We start from the raw sequence: 17,330 nt of genomic DNA on the forward strand, positions 1-17,330 counted from the left end.
GGGGAAAATAAGGCCTGTGGCAAGAAGCATTCAGGAGGAGCTGTTACCAAGGGGGTACGAGGAACTCAGGAGGGGGTCAAATGTCAAAAGGGAAGAGGGTACTGGCAGCAAACAAAGGCATGGGATGTTGTTGCGAGAGGAGCAACAGGAGTCCCAGGGCAAAGAGGACCTGGAGTTTAGAAAGTGACCTGCAGGAGGTAAAGCTCCAGGAAGAATTGCTAGGTTTAACACCAAGAAAAGAATATAGTCCTTCAGAGTAGAACAAGAGTTAGGCCAAATCTTTCAAGCTTAGAGAAGAGCTGGGAGAATCCTTCAGCCAGGTGACATAATAACAGCCATCTAGTCAAGACATGCTGGAAAAGAGCTCGGAGGTTGACCAGCCTAAAAGGCAATAAAACTTGTACTTTGCCCCCAGTATTTGAGTTTTGACATAGCAGGTTAGGTCCAAAAAGAAGAGTCTGGTGGCTGAGTTCAGGTGCCCCTGCTTATGCACCATATTTTGCTATTGCATTCGCTATGTTTTGATGCTAAACTGTTTCTGCTTTCTTTGCTCAGTTCTGCTCCAAACTGTACCCTTTGCCATAGGTTTTTTTACCAATCTCTCATTTTTTCAGTTGCCTGGCCCCCCCATTACATCCCGAACTACACACATACCTTAGCCGTACAATCCCCCTGTTACCCATTTACTGCCCCTCCCATCTACTGCCCCTCCCTTCTCTCGGCCCGTACGTAGTCAGTTTAATTTAAGTTCCCCTGCTCCTTCCTCAACCAACTCTACTCCCCCTTGCTACAGACTCTCACACACCAATCCACCCTACCATGAATCCATCCTTCTGGATCCTTCTCCTCCTACTCTGCTCACCTCTCTATCCTTCCCTCTGTCTGAAACCTCCCCCCCCCAACCTACTTGACCCCGCCAACACCAATACCATCTGCCCCGGACTCAGAATCCCCACATTAATACGCACCAGAAACTCCCCTCCCAAGAAAAACCCCCGAAAAGTCAACCAAGATTCTCTAAAGCCCCTGCCCCCTGCCAATCTTCACAACACTGTCCCGGACTCTCTCACCCCAGTCCCGACACTTTACTGCAATGCCAGATCCGCATGCAATAAGACCCAAATCTTGAAAGACCTTCTAGACGAGCTCGACCCTGGATTCCTGTGCATCACAGAATCATGGATCGCCAAAGACGACCTATTCACACAAAATGAACTCCTCCCCCATGGCTACCAAGGCCTCTTCTCCCCCAGACCCAACCGAAAAGGAGGTGGCCTGGCACTCCTCTACAGATCTTTCTTCGACGTCCAGCTCCTTGAGACCGGCACCCATGCTTCTCTAGAATATTTGCTTGCCTCAGTCACCGACGAACTCCGCACCCACCCACTGGGTATCCTAATACTATACCGACCACCCATCCCTTGGACCAAATCTTCCAATCTCGTCTACGAGACCATAACAAATGCCTTCCTTAAATTCCAAAGACTTCTGATCGTTGGTGACATCAATCTCCACCTCGACGACACAAATAACAATGACTCATCTGAATTCAACAACTTCCTTACCTCTCTAGGTTTTCCCTCACCCACCCCATCCCCAACCCACGAAAAAGGGCATACCCTAGACTTCACCACCTTCATTGATCTTACCGCCTTCAAAACCTCTACCGACGACACTCGCTGGGAACAAGTCCCCTGGTCAGACCACTTCTTAGGGACTACCTGTCTCCCCATCTTCATGTCACATCTTGACTCCCCACCCCACCCCTCTCATACCATAACCTACCGCAAAAAAATCTCGAGCAACCTATTCTGGTCCAAACTCCTCAACAAACTCTCCTCCAACCCTAGACCCTCACATCCCGAAGCACATTGGCACAACTGGACCGCCCTCTCCGAGTCCACCTACCACTCCCTTGCTCCATTAACCACCAAAACCATCTCCTACCCCCGAAAGGCCCCCTGGTACCTACCTCTTCACAGAGAATTGAAACAGAAATGTCGCGCCTTGGAGCGCAAATGGAAAAAATCTAAATCCCCCTCTGACAGACAGACCTGGAAGACTAACATTAAATTTTACAATTCAACTCTAAAAAAAGCCAGGAAAAACTTCTTTGGAGACAAGATCGCTAGATCCAACAACCAGATCAGTGCGCTGTTCAACATCTGGCGCTCTCTAACTACAAAAAAAGACCCACCTTCGCTTCCAACATCCCTATCAGCCGATGCCCTGGCAAATTTCTTTAATGAAAAGGTTACCACTCTAAGACGCTCCTTCCCCCCCACAGTCTCCTACAATTCCCTGACCCCTATCGACCTCAACCCTACCTCACCTGTATCCACCCCCATTCCTGCCGACAGATCCTGGACCGCCTTCGAGCCTGTCTCTGAATCGCAAGTCTCCAAACTCTGCCTCAAACTTAAAGCTTGCAAGTGCATTTTGGATCCTTTCCCCTCCTATCTATTCGAGAATATCCCCACACAGGCCATCGCTTCCCTCACCGACCTCATAAACTCTGCCCTAACATCGGGCCTCTTCTCCCCTGACATGGGACACATCTCACTGTCCCCTCTACTGAAAAAGACCGACCTTGATCCCACCATTCCATCTAACTACCGTCCTATAGCAAATATCCCCCTCCTAACCAAGTTATTAGAATCCATCATATCCACCCAACTCTCATCCTACCTAGAACGATTCTCTATCCTCCTACCCCACCAATTCGGCTTCAGACCCAACTTCAGCACCGAATCCCTCTTGGCCTCACTAATCTCTAAGGTGCAACAACTCCATTCTCGCAACAAATTCGCTGTTCTTCTTCAATTCGACCTCTCCGCAGCCTTCGATGTCGTTCACCACGACATCCTAATCTTCCAACTCTCCGAAATAGGCATAAGCTCCACAGTCCTTGACTGGTTCTCGAAATTCCTACGCTTCCGCTCCTACACCGTTAACACAAACGGTTCCTCATCCCCCGCCTGGAAGCCGAAATGTGGAGTCCCGCAAGGCTCACCCCTTTCTCCTATTCTCTTCAACATCTACATGTCCTCTCTGAAACTCCTTCATCTATCCCCCCTAGAAACTCTCTACTCCTATGCCGACGACATCCTCATCCTCCTTGAAACCGACGCGAACCTTTCGAACCTCGCTGACAACATCTCCACATGTATTACGAACCTCCAATCCTGGGCCCAATCTGTTCAAATGAAACTGAATGAGTCCAAAACCAAACTACTTTGGCTCGGCCCAATTTCAGACCATTTACCCACCTCCATCCCTCTACCTTCCGGCCCCACTCTTCAGCTTGAGTTTTCAAGCAAAGTCCTAGGCATTATCTTAGACTCCTCTCTCTCCTTCAACTATCACCTCAACTCCCTGGTAAAAAAATGCTTCTTTAGCCTCCATATGTTAAGAAAAGTAAGATCCTGCTTCCATCATTCTCATTTCGCAATCCTCGTCCAATCCACCATCCTCTCTAGACTAGACTACTGCAACTCCATCTTCATAAGCCTAACTAAGAAAAACCTCCATAGACTTCAGCTAATTCAGAACGCCGCTGCCAAGCTTATTTTCGCAAAAGGCAAGTTCGATCACGTTTCCCCACTCCTCTCCAAGCTTCACTGGCTCCCAGTATACTCCAGAGTCCTCCATAAATGTGCCTGCTTAGCCTTCAAGATTCTACATGGCGTCCTTCCTCCCGTTATCCCACTCTTCTGGAATTCCTCAAACCCGCTCTCTTCTAGACCCTCCCAAAAACTGAAACTATCCTTCCCATCTATAAAAGGTATATCCCGCGCAGGAAAACTTGGAACATCCCTCCCCTTTAGAACCACGGAACTCTGGAACAGCCTCTCATCCCCGCTCAGAAATTCTAGCTCCTTCCAATCCTTCCGTAAACGCTTGAAAACTTGGCTCTTCTCAAAAATCTAATCTCCTCCCGTTCTCTGGTTCCCTGCCCCTCTCTATCTTCTCAGTCCCTTTCCTATATCCCTTCTTTGTAATTTCCTTTCCTCCTAACCTCTGTAAACCGCGCCGAGCTCTGCGCATGCGGAGATGGTGCGGTATACAAACCTAATGTTTAGTTTAGTTTAGAGAGCATGATATGCCAATGAAATCTCAGAAAATGCCATGAAATGAGATCCGAATATATACAGTACTTCCAAAATGACGAAGACCCCCAACAACACCAGGACCAATAAGTGAATGGTCGCAAGAGATATCTTGTTAAATCACAGTTGCATTAGAAGATAGATTGAACAAGCGCCAAACAGTGGTGGACGAGATAAGAGAAATATTTGATTCTAACTTGAGGCCATTGGTGGAAATCAAACAGCAGGTGTCAGAGAGAATGCAGCCCTCCGAATGGCCACACAAGTTGAGGAACTACAGAAGCAAGTCTCAGTGTTAAATGATAATTTGGAGGAACAGGAAAACAGATACAGTCATCATTACCAATGATAGCCTCTCAGAATCACTGGAAATCATAGCATGTGAAATAAAAGACCCTTTCTTAAAAGACAAACTAATCTGTGCCATCTGCTACCACCCACCAGGGAAATGGATAGAAGCCAAAGAATGCCTTCCTAATCAATCTAATGCTGCAACACAATGCTATTCTAGTTGCAGGAGATTGGTTCATAAAATGAGACAAAAAAGATAGAGACACCTTAGAATTTTTCACTACTACTATTAATTATTTTTATAGTGCTACCAAACGCACTTAGTGCTGTGCAGAGTAACAAAGAGTAAGAAAGTCCCAGCTTGAAAGAGCTTACAATCAAACAGGCAAGACAGACAAACAGGATGTCATGGATACAGTTAAGGGGAACAGTTAATCGGCTGGCTGGGTTGGAGGGCAGAGGAGTAGGGCTAAGGATTGAAAGCTATATCAAAAAGGTGAGTTTTCAGTCTGCTTTTAAACAAGGGAAGGAGCTTGACAGACAAACTCAGGTAATTTATTCCAGGCAAAGGGGTTGCTAGATGAAAGGAACCAAGTCTGGAATTGGCAGTGGAGGAGAAGGGTAATGTTAAGAGTGACTTATCTGAGGAATGGAGTTCTCTGGGAGGTGTATAATGAGAGAAGCAAGGAGAGATATTCAAGGGGCAGCAGAATGAACACACTTGTAGGTCAGCAATAAGATTTTGAACTGTATACGAAGGCAGATAGGGAGCCAGTGAAATGACTTAAGGAAAAGGGTGACATAAGTGTAGTGAGGTTGGTAGAAGATGAGTCGTGCAGCAGAGATTTGCACAGATTGCAAGGGGGAGAGGCGACACTGAGGGATACCAGTTAGGAGTAGATTGCAGTAATCTAAGCGTGAGGTTACAAGAGCTTGGACAAGGGTCCGAGTAGTGTGCTCAGAGAGGAAGGGGTGAATTTTGGTGATATTGAAGAGATAGAAGTGACAGATCTTAGCAGCTTGTTAGATATATGTAGAAAATGAGAGGTCAGAATCTAAGATAACTCCAAGGTTGCAAGCAGAGGAGACAGGAACAATGACAGTATTATTTACAGAGATGGAGAAAGGAGGAGGAGCAGAGGGTTTAAGAGGAAAGAGAAACCATTCAGTCTTGGACATATTTAGTTTCAGATGACGGCAGAACATCCAGGCAGCAATGTCAGACAAACAAGCAGAGACTTTTTCTTGGACTTTAGGTGAAATTTCAGGTATAGAAAGGTAGAGCTGGGAGTCATCAGCTGAAAGGTGATACTGGAAGCCATGGGGGGAGATCAGGGTACCAAGGGATGCGGTGTAGAGAGAGAAGAGACCTAAGACAGAACCCTGGGGTACACCAACCGCTAGCGGGGGTAGCAGCAGAAGAGGACCCATCAACATATACACTAAAGGTGTGTTGGGAAAGGTAGGAGGCAAACCAGGAGAGGACAGAATCACGGAATCCAAACAGGGACAGCATATCAAGGAGTAAGCTCTGATTTACAGTATCAAAGGCAGCAAACAGGTCAAGAAGGATAAGGATAGAGTAAAGGCCCTTAGATATGACCATGAACAAGTCATTGCAGACCTTAGTGAGGGCAATCTCTGAGTGTTGTGGATGAAAACCAGATTGTAGAGGATAGAGAATCTGTCGAGTTGAAAGGAAGTCCAGGCAGCGATGGAGAATAGCACACTCGAGTATCTTGGATAGGAACGGAAGAAAGGAGACAGGGCGATAATTGGACGGGCAGGAGGGATACAGCAAGGGTTTTAAAGAAGTGGCTTTACCACTGCATGTTTGAAGGCAACAGGGACAGTTTCAGTGGAAAGATATAGGAAGGATAACAGTATGTGAGATGGGGTTGAGTAGAGGGGTGGGAATAGGGTCTGAGGGGCATGTAGTGGGCTTGGCTGAAGACAGAAGTTGTGATTACAGAGAAGGCAGAAAAGTCAGCAGTAGCTGATGGAGGGACAAGCGGGCGGGACCAGGCAGGAAAAGCTTCCTGAGCTATTTGGGTGAAGGATGAAGAAGGGGAGGTGTGAGGTTGAAGTTCAGGAGACTGGATGGTAGGTAGGGGAGAAGGATGTGACTTTGTAGTGAACTCAAGGGCGACCTTGCGGACCTTGTCATGGAAGTAATCAGCCATAATCTGGGGAGAGAGAGAGGGGGGGGTTCGGAAGTGGGGGTGCTTTGAGGAGGGAGTTAAGTGTGGCAAAGAGACATCGAGGGTTGGAAGAAAGGGAGTTAGTTAATTGGATTTAGTAGTCTTGCTTGACCCATGTAAATGCAGAATTAAAGGAGGTCAGCATAAATTTAAAAGTGAAGAAAGTCAGCACATGTGCACGATTTGAGCCAAAGGAACATAAGTAAGTAACAGACACTGGGAGTAAGGGGGAGTAAGGGTGTCCAGAGCAGAGGAGAGAATAGAATTGTACAACAAGACAGCCTCATGGACAGACTTAGATAATAACACAGTAAAGGCAAGGAGAGGTGAAACAGTGGATGAGAGTGTGTAAGGATCGAGGGTTTGAAGATTTTGGAACCTCGTGGAGGTGACTGAGCATAGAGAAGGGGGAGTAATGGTGAAGGATATCAGATGGTGATCAGAGATGAGAAGCAGAGAGGTACAGAAGTTAGAGAGAGAGCAGTTGGAGGAAAAGACAAGGTCAAAGCAGTAGCCATCCTGGTGAGTGGTGGTTGTGGAGCAAAGCTGGAGGTCAAATAAGGAGGTTAAGGCAAGAAAATTAGCAGCATACTTTTCAGTGGGATCATCAAAGGGAGGGATTGAAAAGATAGGGACTTGTATGTACTGCCTTTTTGTAGTTATACAACTACACTCAAAGCAGTTTACATACAGGTACTTCATTTTCCCTATCTGTCCTGCTGGTCTCAAAATCTATCTATCAGTGGAGGATTAAGTGACTTGCCCAGGGTCACAGGAAGCAGCACAAGGTTTGAACCTACAACCTGTAGCTCTAACCACTACACCACACTCTCCTCCTCAGAGTGAAAGTTAAAGTCCCCAAGAATGAGGGAAGGAGGAGAAGACTCAAGAGAGCCCAAAAGCTAGGAGTCAAATTCAGTGAGAAAGGAGGAAAGGGACTCGTTAGGGGGGGTGATAAATGACCACTATCCGCAGAGGTAAAGGAGTGAATAGGTGGATAGAGTGGACTTCAAATGAGGAAAGGCTGTGGGATAAAGGTGAAGAGGTTGGAATCTGCAAAAAGGAAAGAGAAGAAGCCCAAAACCTCCACCTTGACCAGTACGGCGAGGTGTATGGGAGAAGTGGTAGCCACCATGGGAGAGGGCAGCAGCTGCAGTAGAGTCCTCAGGGCAAATCCATGTTTCAGTTAGAGCAAGCAGGGGGATGGATTGGGTGATAAAGAAGTCATGAATGTAGGGCAGATTGTTGGAAGCAGAATGAGCATTCCATAGGGCACAGGAGAAAGGGAGAGAGGAGGATTGAAGGAGAGGAATAGGTATAAGGTTAGGGCGGTTACACATGTGGGGAAGCAGCTGGCTTGGAGGGCCAGGATTTGTATTCACATCCCCGGCAGAGAGCAGGAGAAGGAGTAAGAGAGTGTGTCGATGCAAAGGGGAATAATGACAGCAATGACAAAGACGGGAGGGGCTCAAAGAGAAAGGAGAAGGAAGAGAGAGTATGCTTGAGCTTGAGTGCAGTGAATAAGGTAGATGACAAGATGGCTGGTGAGGGAATAGGAAAAGAAGGGCTTATGGTGTGGTGAGGAAAGGGAATAAGATTGGGAAGAGTGAGTATTAGAAGCAGAACGTAAATAGGAGTCATAAGGAGAGGAACAGAGAAAGGAAATAGAGCTAGACAATAAGAGGAAGTGAAAATATGGAGGTGTCCAAAGGAGGCACACAAAGGATCACACTAAGGAGCACCTGCTCCTTGTTCATGCGCCAAGAGAGGGTTCAAATTAAATAGCAAGGCTAGTGAGGTCACCTGAGTGCTTGCTTAGGAGGGGCTACAAATAGCTAGTCAGAGGCAGTGGGGGGAGGGCCTAGCTGTGGACTGCAAGAGAGATGGGGGATGGAGAGATGAATCTGCTTGTTGACCACCCTGAGTGCTTGCTTGGGAGGGGCTACAGACAGCCAGTCAGAGGCAGCGGGGGAGGGCCTAACTATGAACTGCAAGAGAGATGGAGAGATGAATCTGCTTGATAGATCTAGAGATCCTATCCTTCCAAAAAACATACAATAAAGGTCATCAACTCGACTTTATTATAAGCAAAAGGAAAAACCACCTCTAAAGATAATAGCAAAAAACTATACACCTGTAATATGGTCAGACCACTTCCCAGTACACTTCACAATCTACTAGCAAGAACACCAAAATAAGAAAATAAGAGACAACAGAATTACCAAACAAACAAGAGGCAAAATAGACAATATTGCATTCTAGCAAAAATATACCCTAAAAGAGTGAAATAAATTGTAGATAGAAGGAACTTCCTCTGGTTCACATAACTACAATCGCTGAACTGGGAATGCAGTGTCCTAGAAAGGAAATGGAATAAGCAGCAATAAAGATGACAAAAACTCAAGGAAAAAAAAGATAAACTATTATGAAACCCAAACAAAACTAGTCAAACATGTTATTCCAAACAAATCGGAAAAAGAAAACCAGATTTGAAAAAAAATAATTTTAAACAGCACACTTCCGGCACTGAGGGAGGCCAAACTGGAGTGGATGTGGAGGGCGAAAAACCACCTGAAAAACATGAGATCCCCCGGAGAGGAAGCAGAACCCCCAGCTGCCTGAAGATAAGCCTTGCACAAGGCTAAAACAAAATCAGGGAAAAAACCAAACTTCCCCTGTCTTTCCAAAACATGGGGACGGTCACCTGAGGCTGCAAACAAAATGGAGGAGCTTCCCATCAAAACCAGCTGAAAAAAACTCCCCCAAGGCCTGCAGCGGCAAAGAGGCCTGAACTGCCCCAGCCGCTAAAGCAGGCAAGCCGGCAGCAGAGGTAAGGAAATCCCCAGCATTTACCGTAATGGGTGTTATCCAGGGACAGCAGGCAGATATTCTCTACATGTGGGTGATGTCATCCACGGAGCCCCGTCGCGGACAGCTTTTCAAGCAAACTTGATTGAAGATCTTAAAGTTTGCTAGTGCTGCATCGTGCATGTGTGTGCCTTCCCGCTCAGCTAGGGGGCGCTTCTCCTCAACGTGGTCCTCAATTCAGATAGCTAGCAAAGAAGACAACCCGGGGAGGTGGGAGGGTTGTGAGAATATCTGCCTGCTGTCCCTGGATAATACCCGTTACGTTAAGTAACTGTGCTTTATCCCAAGACAAGCAGGCAGCATATTCTCTACATGTGGGAGACCTCCAAGCTAACCAGGATGGGACGGTGGGAGAGTTGGCAATTTAGGAGAACAGATTACGCAAAACCAACTGGCCGAACTGGCCGTCGCATCTGGAAAAAACATCCAGACAGTAGTGAGAGGTGAATGTATGAACCAAGGACCAAGTGGCGGGCTTGCAGATCTCCTCGATAGGCGTGGACCTGAGGAAAGCAATGGAAGCCGCCATCGTTTGTACTTTATGCCTCGTGACCCCACCCTGCAGCAGGAGACCAGTCTGAGCGTAGCAGAAAGAAATACAAGCATCCAACCAGTTGGACAAGGTGCGCTTGGAAACAGGACGCCCCAACCGATTTGGATAAAAAGATATGAAGAGTTGAGGAGCTGTCCGATGAGATTGGGTGCGTTGCAGGTAAAAAGCCAACACCCTCTTACAGTCAAGAGTGTGAAGCGCCATCTCTCCAGGATGAAAATGGGGCTTAGGAAAAAACACCGGAAGAACAATGGACTGGTTGAGGTGGAAGTCCGAAACCATTTTAGGCAAGAACTTAGGATGAGTACGAAGGACCACCTTGTCATGATGAAAAACAGTAAAAGGCGGGTCCGCAACCAGAGCTTGCAACTCACTAACTCTGCGAGCAGACGTGAGGGCAATCAGGAACACCACCTTCCAAGTGAGATACTTCAGATAAGCCTTATCAATGGGTTCAAATGGAGGTTTCATCAATTGAGCCAGAATCACATTAAGATCCAAAACCACCGGGGGAGGCTTGAGTGGAGGATGAACATTGAAGAAGCCCTTCATAAATCGGGACACCACCGGATGGACCGAGAGTGGTTTCCCATCAATTGGCTGATGAAAGGTAGCAATCGCACTGAGGTAGACTCGAATAGATGTCGATTTGAAACCAGACTGAGACAAGTGCAGCAGATAATCCAGCACGGAAGACAAAGAGGCAGACAGTGGCTCCATGCGATGCAAAGCACACCACGCAGCAAATCTAGTCCATTTCCGAGAGGCCTCGAGAACATCCCTCACCGACTGAGAGAAACTGAAGGAGGGAGTCAAGTGGAGAGGAACCAAGTTGCTAAGTGTAGAGACTGCAGATTGGGATGCAGCAGCGAACCCTGACTCTGAAATAGCAGAGAAGGAAGTACAGGCAAAAGCAGAGGCTCCCTGACACTGAGTCGGAGGAGCAGGGAGAACCACGGCTGCCTGGGCCACCGAGGAGCTATCAAAATCATGGTGGCATGGACCGACTTGAGCTGGACGAGAGTCTTCAGAATCAGAGGAAAAGGAAGGAACGTGTAGAGGAACCGGCCCATCCAATCCAGAAGGAAACCATCCGCTTCGAGACGATCCATGGAGTAAATCCTGGAGTGGAAGCGAGGCAACTTGTGGTTGAGGGGGGAGGCGAACAGATCTATCTGCGGCATCCCCCATCGAGCAAACACCTGACGCAGAGTTGAGGAATGGAGCGACCACTCATGTGGTTGGAGAAGACGGCTCAACCTGTCCGCCAGGCAGTTCTGCTGGCCTTGGATATAGACCGCTCAAAGGAAGATGTTGTGACGTATCGCCCACTCACAGAGCCAAAGAGCTTCCCGGCAAAGAGACAGGGAACCCGTATCCCCCTGCTTGTTCACATAATACATTGCCACCTGGTTGTCCGTTTGCACCAGAACCACGCGATTCTGAAGCAAATGCCGAAAGGCCACCAAAGCATTGTGCCCGAAGCTCCAGCAGGTTGATGTGGCAGTGACAGTTGGCGCTGGACCAAAGACCCTGAGTCCGGAGGCCATGGAGGCATACGTGGAGGAGTCCGTTGTTAGGGCCCTCTGCGGCGGGGGCGCGAGAAAGAGAAAACCTCTGGAAAGATTGGAAGAGAGCGTTCACCAGCAGAGCGAACGCTTCAAGGAGGGAGTCACCGCAGTGTGTTGAGAGGAGGGATCCCGGTCCTGTCTCCACTGGGATGCCAGGGTCCACTGAGGAACTCAGAGGTGAAGTCTGGCAAAAGGAGTCACATGAACGGTGGAGGCCATGTGCCCCAACAGAATCATCATATGCTTGACTGAAACCGTCAACTGAAGGGAGACCCTCTGGCATAGGCGAAAGAGGGTGGCTTGTCGAGGCTGCGGCAGAAAAGAATGGAGGCTAACTGTGTCCAGCACCACTCCTATGAACTGCAGAAACTGAGAGGGACACAACTGGGACTTGGGAAAGTTTATCTCGAAGCCCAGATGCTAAAAGAACGAAATAGTCCGTTAGGTCGCTGTAATAATCTCCTGCCTCAACGGTGCTTTGATGAGCCAGTCGTCGAGGTACAAGAACACTTGCAGACCCTGCGACCGCAGGGCCGCCACCACATCACGAGGCACTTCATAAAGACCCGTGGGGAGGATGCGAGAGGCCGGGTGAATTGGGATGTGAGTGTAGGCCTCCTTGAGATCCAGCGAGCACAACCAGTCCCCCTCGTCCATCAGGGGATACAACATGGGAAGAGAGAGCATGCGGAACTTCTCCTTGACTAGGAACTTGTTCAACACTCTGAGGTCCAGGATAGGGCGAAGGTCCCCGGTCTTTTTGGGGACTAGAAAGTACCGGGAGTAGAATCCAGTGTCCTGCTGACACAAAGGGACCTCCTCCACCGCCCGGAGGTGAAGGAGGGCTTGAGCCTCCTGGAGAAGGAAGGGAAGGTTCAACCTGTTGAAAAGACACTCTCTTGGGGGCAGCTCCGGAGGCGCCATCCGGAAATGAAGGGAATACCCCTCCCTGATGACGGAGGACCCAGTTGTCCGAAGTAATCAGCTCCCAGCGGTGACAAAAGGAACTGAGTCGGCCCCCGATAGGTAGAGGGGAAGGTTCATAGTCAAAAGGATGGCGCTGGCTTAGCTGCCGCAGGGGTCTGAGGCTTTTGAGGGGCCCTCTACTGCTGTTGACACCTGGATCGCAGCCTGGAAAAAGCCGGCGTGGACTTCTGGGGATAGCGCCGGGGAGGCAACTTGTACAACTTAGGAGGAGTGGGCTTCGCCTTGGGTCTTACCAATGAGGCGAAGGAGCATTCATGTTCGGAGAGGTGTTTTGTGGCTGCCTCGATGGAGTCAAAGACCTCATTGCCCAAGCATGGGAGATTCGCCAAACGGACCTGCAGATTAGAATCTATGTCAATGATGCGGAGCCAGGCTAGGCGGCGCATGGCAATCGCAAAAGCCGAGACCCTCGAGGAAAGTTCAAAGGCATCATAAGTCGCCTGAAGCATATAAAGGCGAATCTGCGATAGCGTATCCAGAATCCGGCGAAATTCAGACTGGCGATGGACCACCAAATCATCCTGAAAAGATGGCATGGATTTGATGCAATGCTTGAGATAGGATATAAAATTGAAATTGTAATTCAGAACCCTGTTCGCCATCATCGAATTTTGGTACAGGCACCTGCCAAACTTGTCCATAGTCCGGCCTTCCCGGCCCAGCGGGACAGCCGCATAGACCTTGGACGGATAAGATTTCTTCAAAGAAGACTCCACAACCAAGGACTGGTGGGAGAGTTGAGCCTTTTCAAATCCCTTACACAGGACTGTCCGGTAACGGGATTCCATCTTGGACGGGATGGCAGGAATTGCGTATGGCGTCTCCAAATTCCAGAAGAAAGTCTGCTTCAAGACCGGATTCAAGGGGAGACGAAGGGATTCCTTGGGTGGGTGAGAAAGTTCCATCTCCTCCAAATACTCCCAGGTATACTTGGATTCAGACTGGAGATCCAGCTGAAGCACTTTACCCATGTCCACCATGAACCTGGAGAAGGAGGAAGTCTTGCCGGCGGAATGCCTTTCGAGAGGCGAAGCCGAGCTGGACTTCGGGGCAGCAGAGAAGGAGGGAGAAGCTTCCCTCGAGTACTGAGCAGGCACGTCAGTGTCCACAAGCATGGACGTTGAAGAAGCCCTGCTGAGCAATCGAGGGGGAGTCGACGACTGCTTGCGTTTAGAGTGCCTAGAAAGCGAGGAACCCGGGTCCGAGGGACGGAGACCCGGCAAGCCCGCTCCGGAGATTCCAGGGAAGAAGAGACCTTCTGATGTGGCAGCGATGAGGCAGTCTTCGACCTCAAAGCTCCACGGCTCGAAGACCAAGAAGTGGGAGGCCGTCGAGGACGAGAGTCAGACAGTACGAGGTTCGACGCCTCGATGGACCTCGAGGTGCGAGGTCCCAGAGACCTACCTCGCCTAGGAGAATCCCTGGGTCGTTTCATGGACCACTGCCTCGAAGGAGAGGCACGCTTAGACCTGTGCTTCAATCAAGGTTGGGCGGCAGGAGAAGCCCACCTTGAAGGAGCCGGCGAGGAATCACTCGAGAAGAAGCATTGAGACCGACGCACCTTTCCTCGGGAGCTCTCAGCGCGACGCTCAAGATGGTCAACAATGAGCGGGGTCGAGGCCAGGGCAAGTTGAGCCAAAGCAGAGATCTGCAAGGTTAAAATAGCCTTAAGCATGTCCTCGAACATGGGCACCGAGACCAAAGGATTTGGACGGACTGGTGCAGCCATGTGCTCCAACGAGGGCGACCTTGATGTAGAGTATTCCCTTAATGTAGAGGCACACTTTGGAGGAGGTCTCGCAGAGGCCGGCAGGACTGCACTCACTGCCTGGGTGGCCAGAGACTCCAAGGATGGCTTCTTCGGTAGCTGAGCTGAACCTGAAGGAGGAAGAGGAGACTTACCCGAGGCCGAGGTTTTGGCAGCCGGAGCCGTCGAGGCCTTCAAAGTCGAGGGAGAATATGCTGTCTGCTTGTCCTGGGAAAAACCTTATTTCCCTGATTATTGGTGGCTGGGGGAATCCCTATGTGGGCAGTAAGATAAGCCCGGGCTTCCCCGGGCTGCTGACACGAGGCACTCGCGAATTGGAACCCTGTTTGCTGGGCACCCGAAGCTGACGAGGATTCTCCTTCGCGGTGGCCAGCGTACCGTGAACACAGGCTGGCCGCATCAACCTCACATTTTGAGCACTTTTTCCCTTTAAAATTGCTCATTGCAAAATATGCGAGTAAGAAAAAAGGGCCAGTTAGAAATAAAAATCAATTAAAGTCAATTGAAGGCTCTCTCTCAGACCAGCACTACCTCAGGATTTTTTTTTAAACTTTATTTGAACAGACCCCATGGCTCTCTAAGCCATATGCCTTGCCTGTATCGGTGGCAAGATTTAAGCTGAGACACCTCTACAGAATAGATTTCAGGGAGGTGGGAGAAAATGGGGGGGAGAGACTAACCCGTAGAGTGTGACACCCCCGAGGTCAGACGGACCCCCAAAAGGGTACCCTCAAATTCAGTTCAGCACCAGAGACAGGGACCAGAAGGTCACTAAAAAAATTCCAACAGCCCTACACTAAACCAGAGAAGACTCCACAAGCTTACCACCTTCACCTGCTGGAGACTGAGAGCAGACTGAATGTACTTGGGACTGCAAAAGTTTATGTCTCAGTCTCCACCTGCTGGTAATGGTGAGCTATTACCCATCAGTGAGAGGTGCTGGTCTGGAGAGACTCTTAAGAATTTTATTTTCAGTAATTCTATGGACTTGTCCATACACTCCTTTTCTCAGAGGTCATTTACGGATGTGATAGCTGGACAGTATGGAAACAAGACAGAAGGATTTTAGGCATGCTGTGGACTGACAGAAGAACTAACAAATCAGTTCTGGAAGAGATCAAACCAGCTATGTCATTCAAAGCCCAAATGATGAAGTTACGACTGTCTTATTTTGGTCACACCATCAGAAGAGAGAAATCATTGGAGAAGGACATCATGTTTGGGAAAATTGAAGGAACCAGGCAAAGAGTGCGACCTGCAATCAGATGGCTGAATATGGTGAGATTTCTTTTTAGATCTGTAATTCATCAAGTCGCTAGGACTTGAGCACGAGTCGATGGCACCTAACAACAACAATTCTATGGTACCACCTGCAGCCATAAGGGCTATTAGGGTGGAAGACAGGTGGGTATAGTAGGTATTGTGGTTGTTTGGGAGGGTTCATCATACATTTTAAAGGGGTTATGGTGAGATATACATCTGTCACCCTATATGTGAAGTTCACAGTGCCCTCTAAAGTGCCACTGCTCTGCTGGCATGTCTCTGTGCTCTGTGGTCAGTCCATTACAATGATGGTCCCTTCCACGTCCAAATGTTATCGATTTGGGCATTTTGAATTTGGATGTTCTTGGGGGTCAAAAATGGCCAAAAAAGTTAAACGTACTAAGGTTGGACATCCTGACGGCCAAGATGTATAAATAGGCGATTTTTGGAAAAAGTTTTTGGACATCTAACGGTTTTACCAGTTTTGAAAATGGCCATTTCTCTGCCCCTGACTTTGAACATCTTGTGGGAAACATCCAAAGTCGGACTTAGATGTCCTATCGAAAATGCGCTCTATGTAAAATAAAAATATGAATTAGCAAGTCATACCAGATCATCAGATGCCTTAATTACTTTTGGACCACAGCATCCATCTTCTAGTTAAGCTCATATAACAACACGACCTCTAAATGCTCTTAAGATCTACAACTTACCTCTCTAGCTAATCATTGTAATTCTGTCTTTTTAAATTAACCTTTTGTAATCCGCCTTGAACCGCAAGGTAATGGCGGAATAGAAATCCCTAATGTAATGTAATGTAATGTAATGTAATGTATAGGCAGCATACAAATAATGCTTCCTCTCACAATCCTGAGCATCAATATGAAATTTCAAATAATTCAGCAATGACAAATCTCAGATAAGACAACTCAAGTCTCAGAGATAGCTATAGGATGAATAATACAAAATTATACATAAGATGAACAAAAGCTGACCCTTGCAAGTAGTTAAGCTTGAATAGAAACCTGATTAATATAATGTAACATAACATTAACCTGCTGGAATCATCCATCTGATTCTTGTCATGATTTGGTAGTATCAGTACCACCTTCCAGAAGACCTGTTCCTGCCATGCAGGAAGGTTTTCAGCAATAATTGAGGGCAGGTCCAATGGCATCCAGGCAGCATCGCTACAGAGCAAAGAAAGATGAAGAAAAAGGACAAATCAAAACACAGCTAGTTTCCTTGCTAAGATTATTTCCTGAGAGTAATGTCTACCTATCTACCTGCCAATAATCCTTACATGGAATTCAAGGAAAGTTGTGTCTGCGATGTTACTGAGTGGTACTGGAAAGTGTAAAGAAAAATGAAGGCCCAAGGAAAGCTGGAATTGGAAAAAGAGGATAAAGTGAAGAAATGGGAGAACAAGTGTAAGAAGAGAGAAAAGGATGAAGAAATAGCCACAAGAACAAGAGCTAAAAGAAAAGGGACAGTAAAAAGAGGAGAAGAACACAAAAGTGTTGAAGGAAATTAAAGGAGGGGAAAGAGAAGAAGAAGAAATGGAGAAACAAAGGATGGAGGCAAAACCAATAAGAAATAGCAAAAGAAAATGAGAGAAACAGAGGGATAAAATGAAAGCAGAGATGGCTGAAGTAGGGGAGAGGCAACGTGTTTCAGATGAAGACAACTTCATGCTGTCAGAAAGGAATCTGGGTGAGT

General features: G+C 47.9%; 1 protein-coding gene across 1 annotated transcript in view; it reads right to left on the reverse strand.

Annotated features, from left to right (window-relative positions):
• Positions 1-17,330, reverse strand: part of MCM3AP (minichromosome maintenance complex component 3 associated protein) — a 556,273-nt gene that overhangs the window by 138,995 nt on the left and 399,948 nt on the right. Inside the window, 1 exon segment of the mRNA XM_033944925.1 lies at positions 16,667-16,801. Within this exon segment, the coding sequence (XP_033800816.1) occupies positions 16,667-16,801 (135 nt within the window).

The sequence above is a fragment of the Geotrypetes seraphini genome, chromosome 5, assembly GCF_902459505.1.
Source record: "Geotrypetes seraphini chromosome 5, aGeoSer1.1, whole genome shotgun sequence".
In the NCBI taxonomy this organism is placed as follows: Eukaryota; Metazoa; Chordata; class Amphibia; order Gymnophiona; family Dermophiidae; genus Geotrypetes; species Geotrypetes seraphini.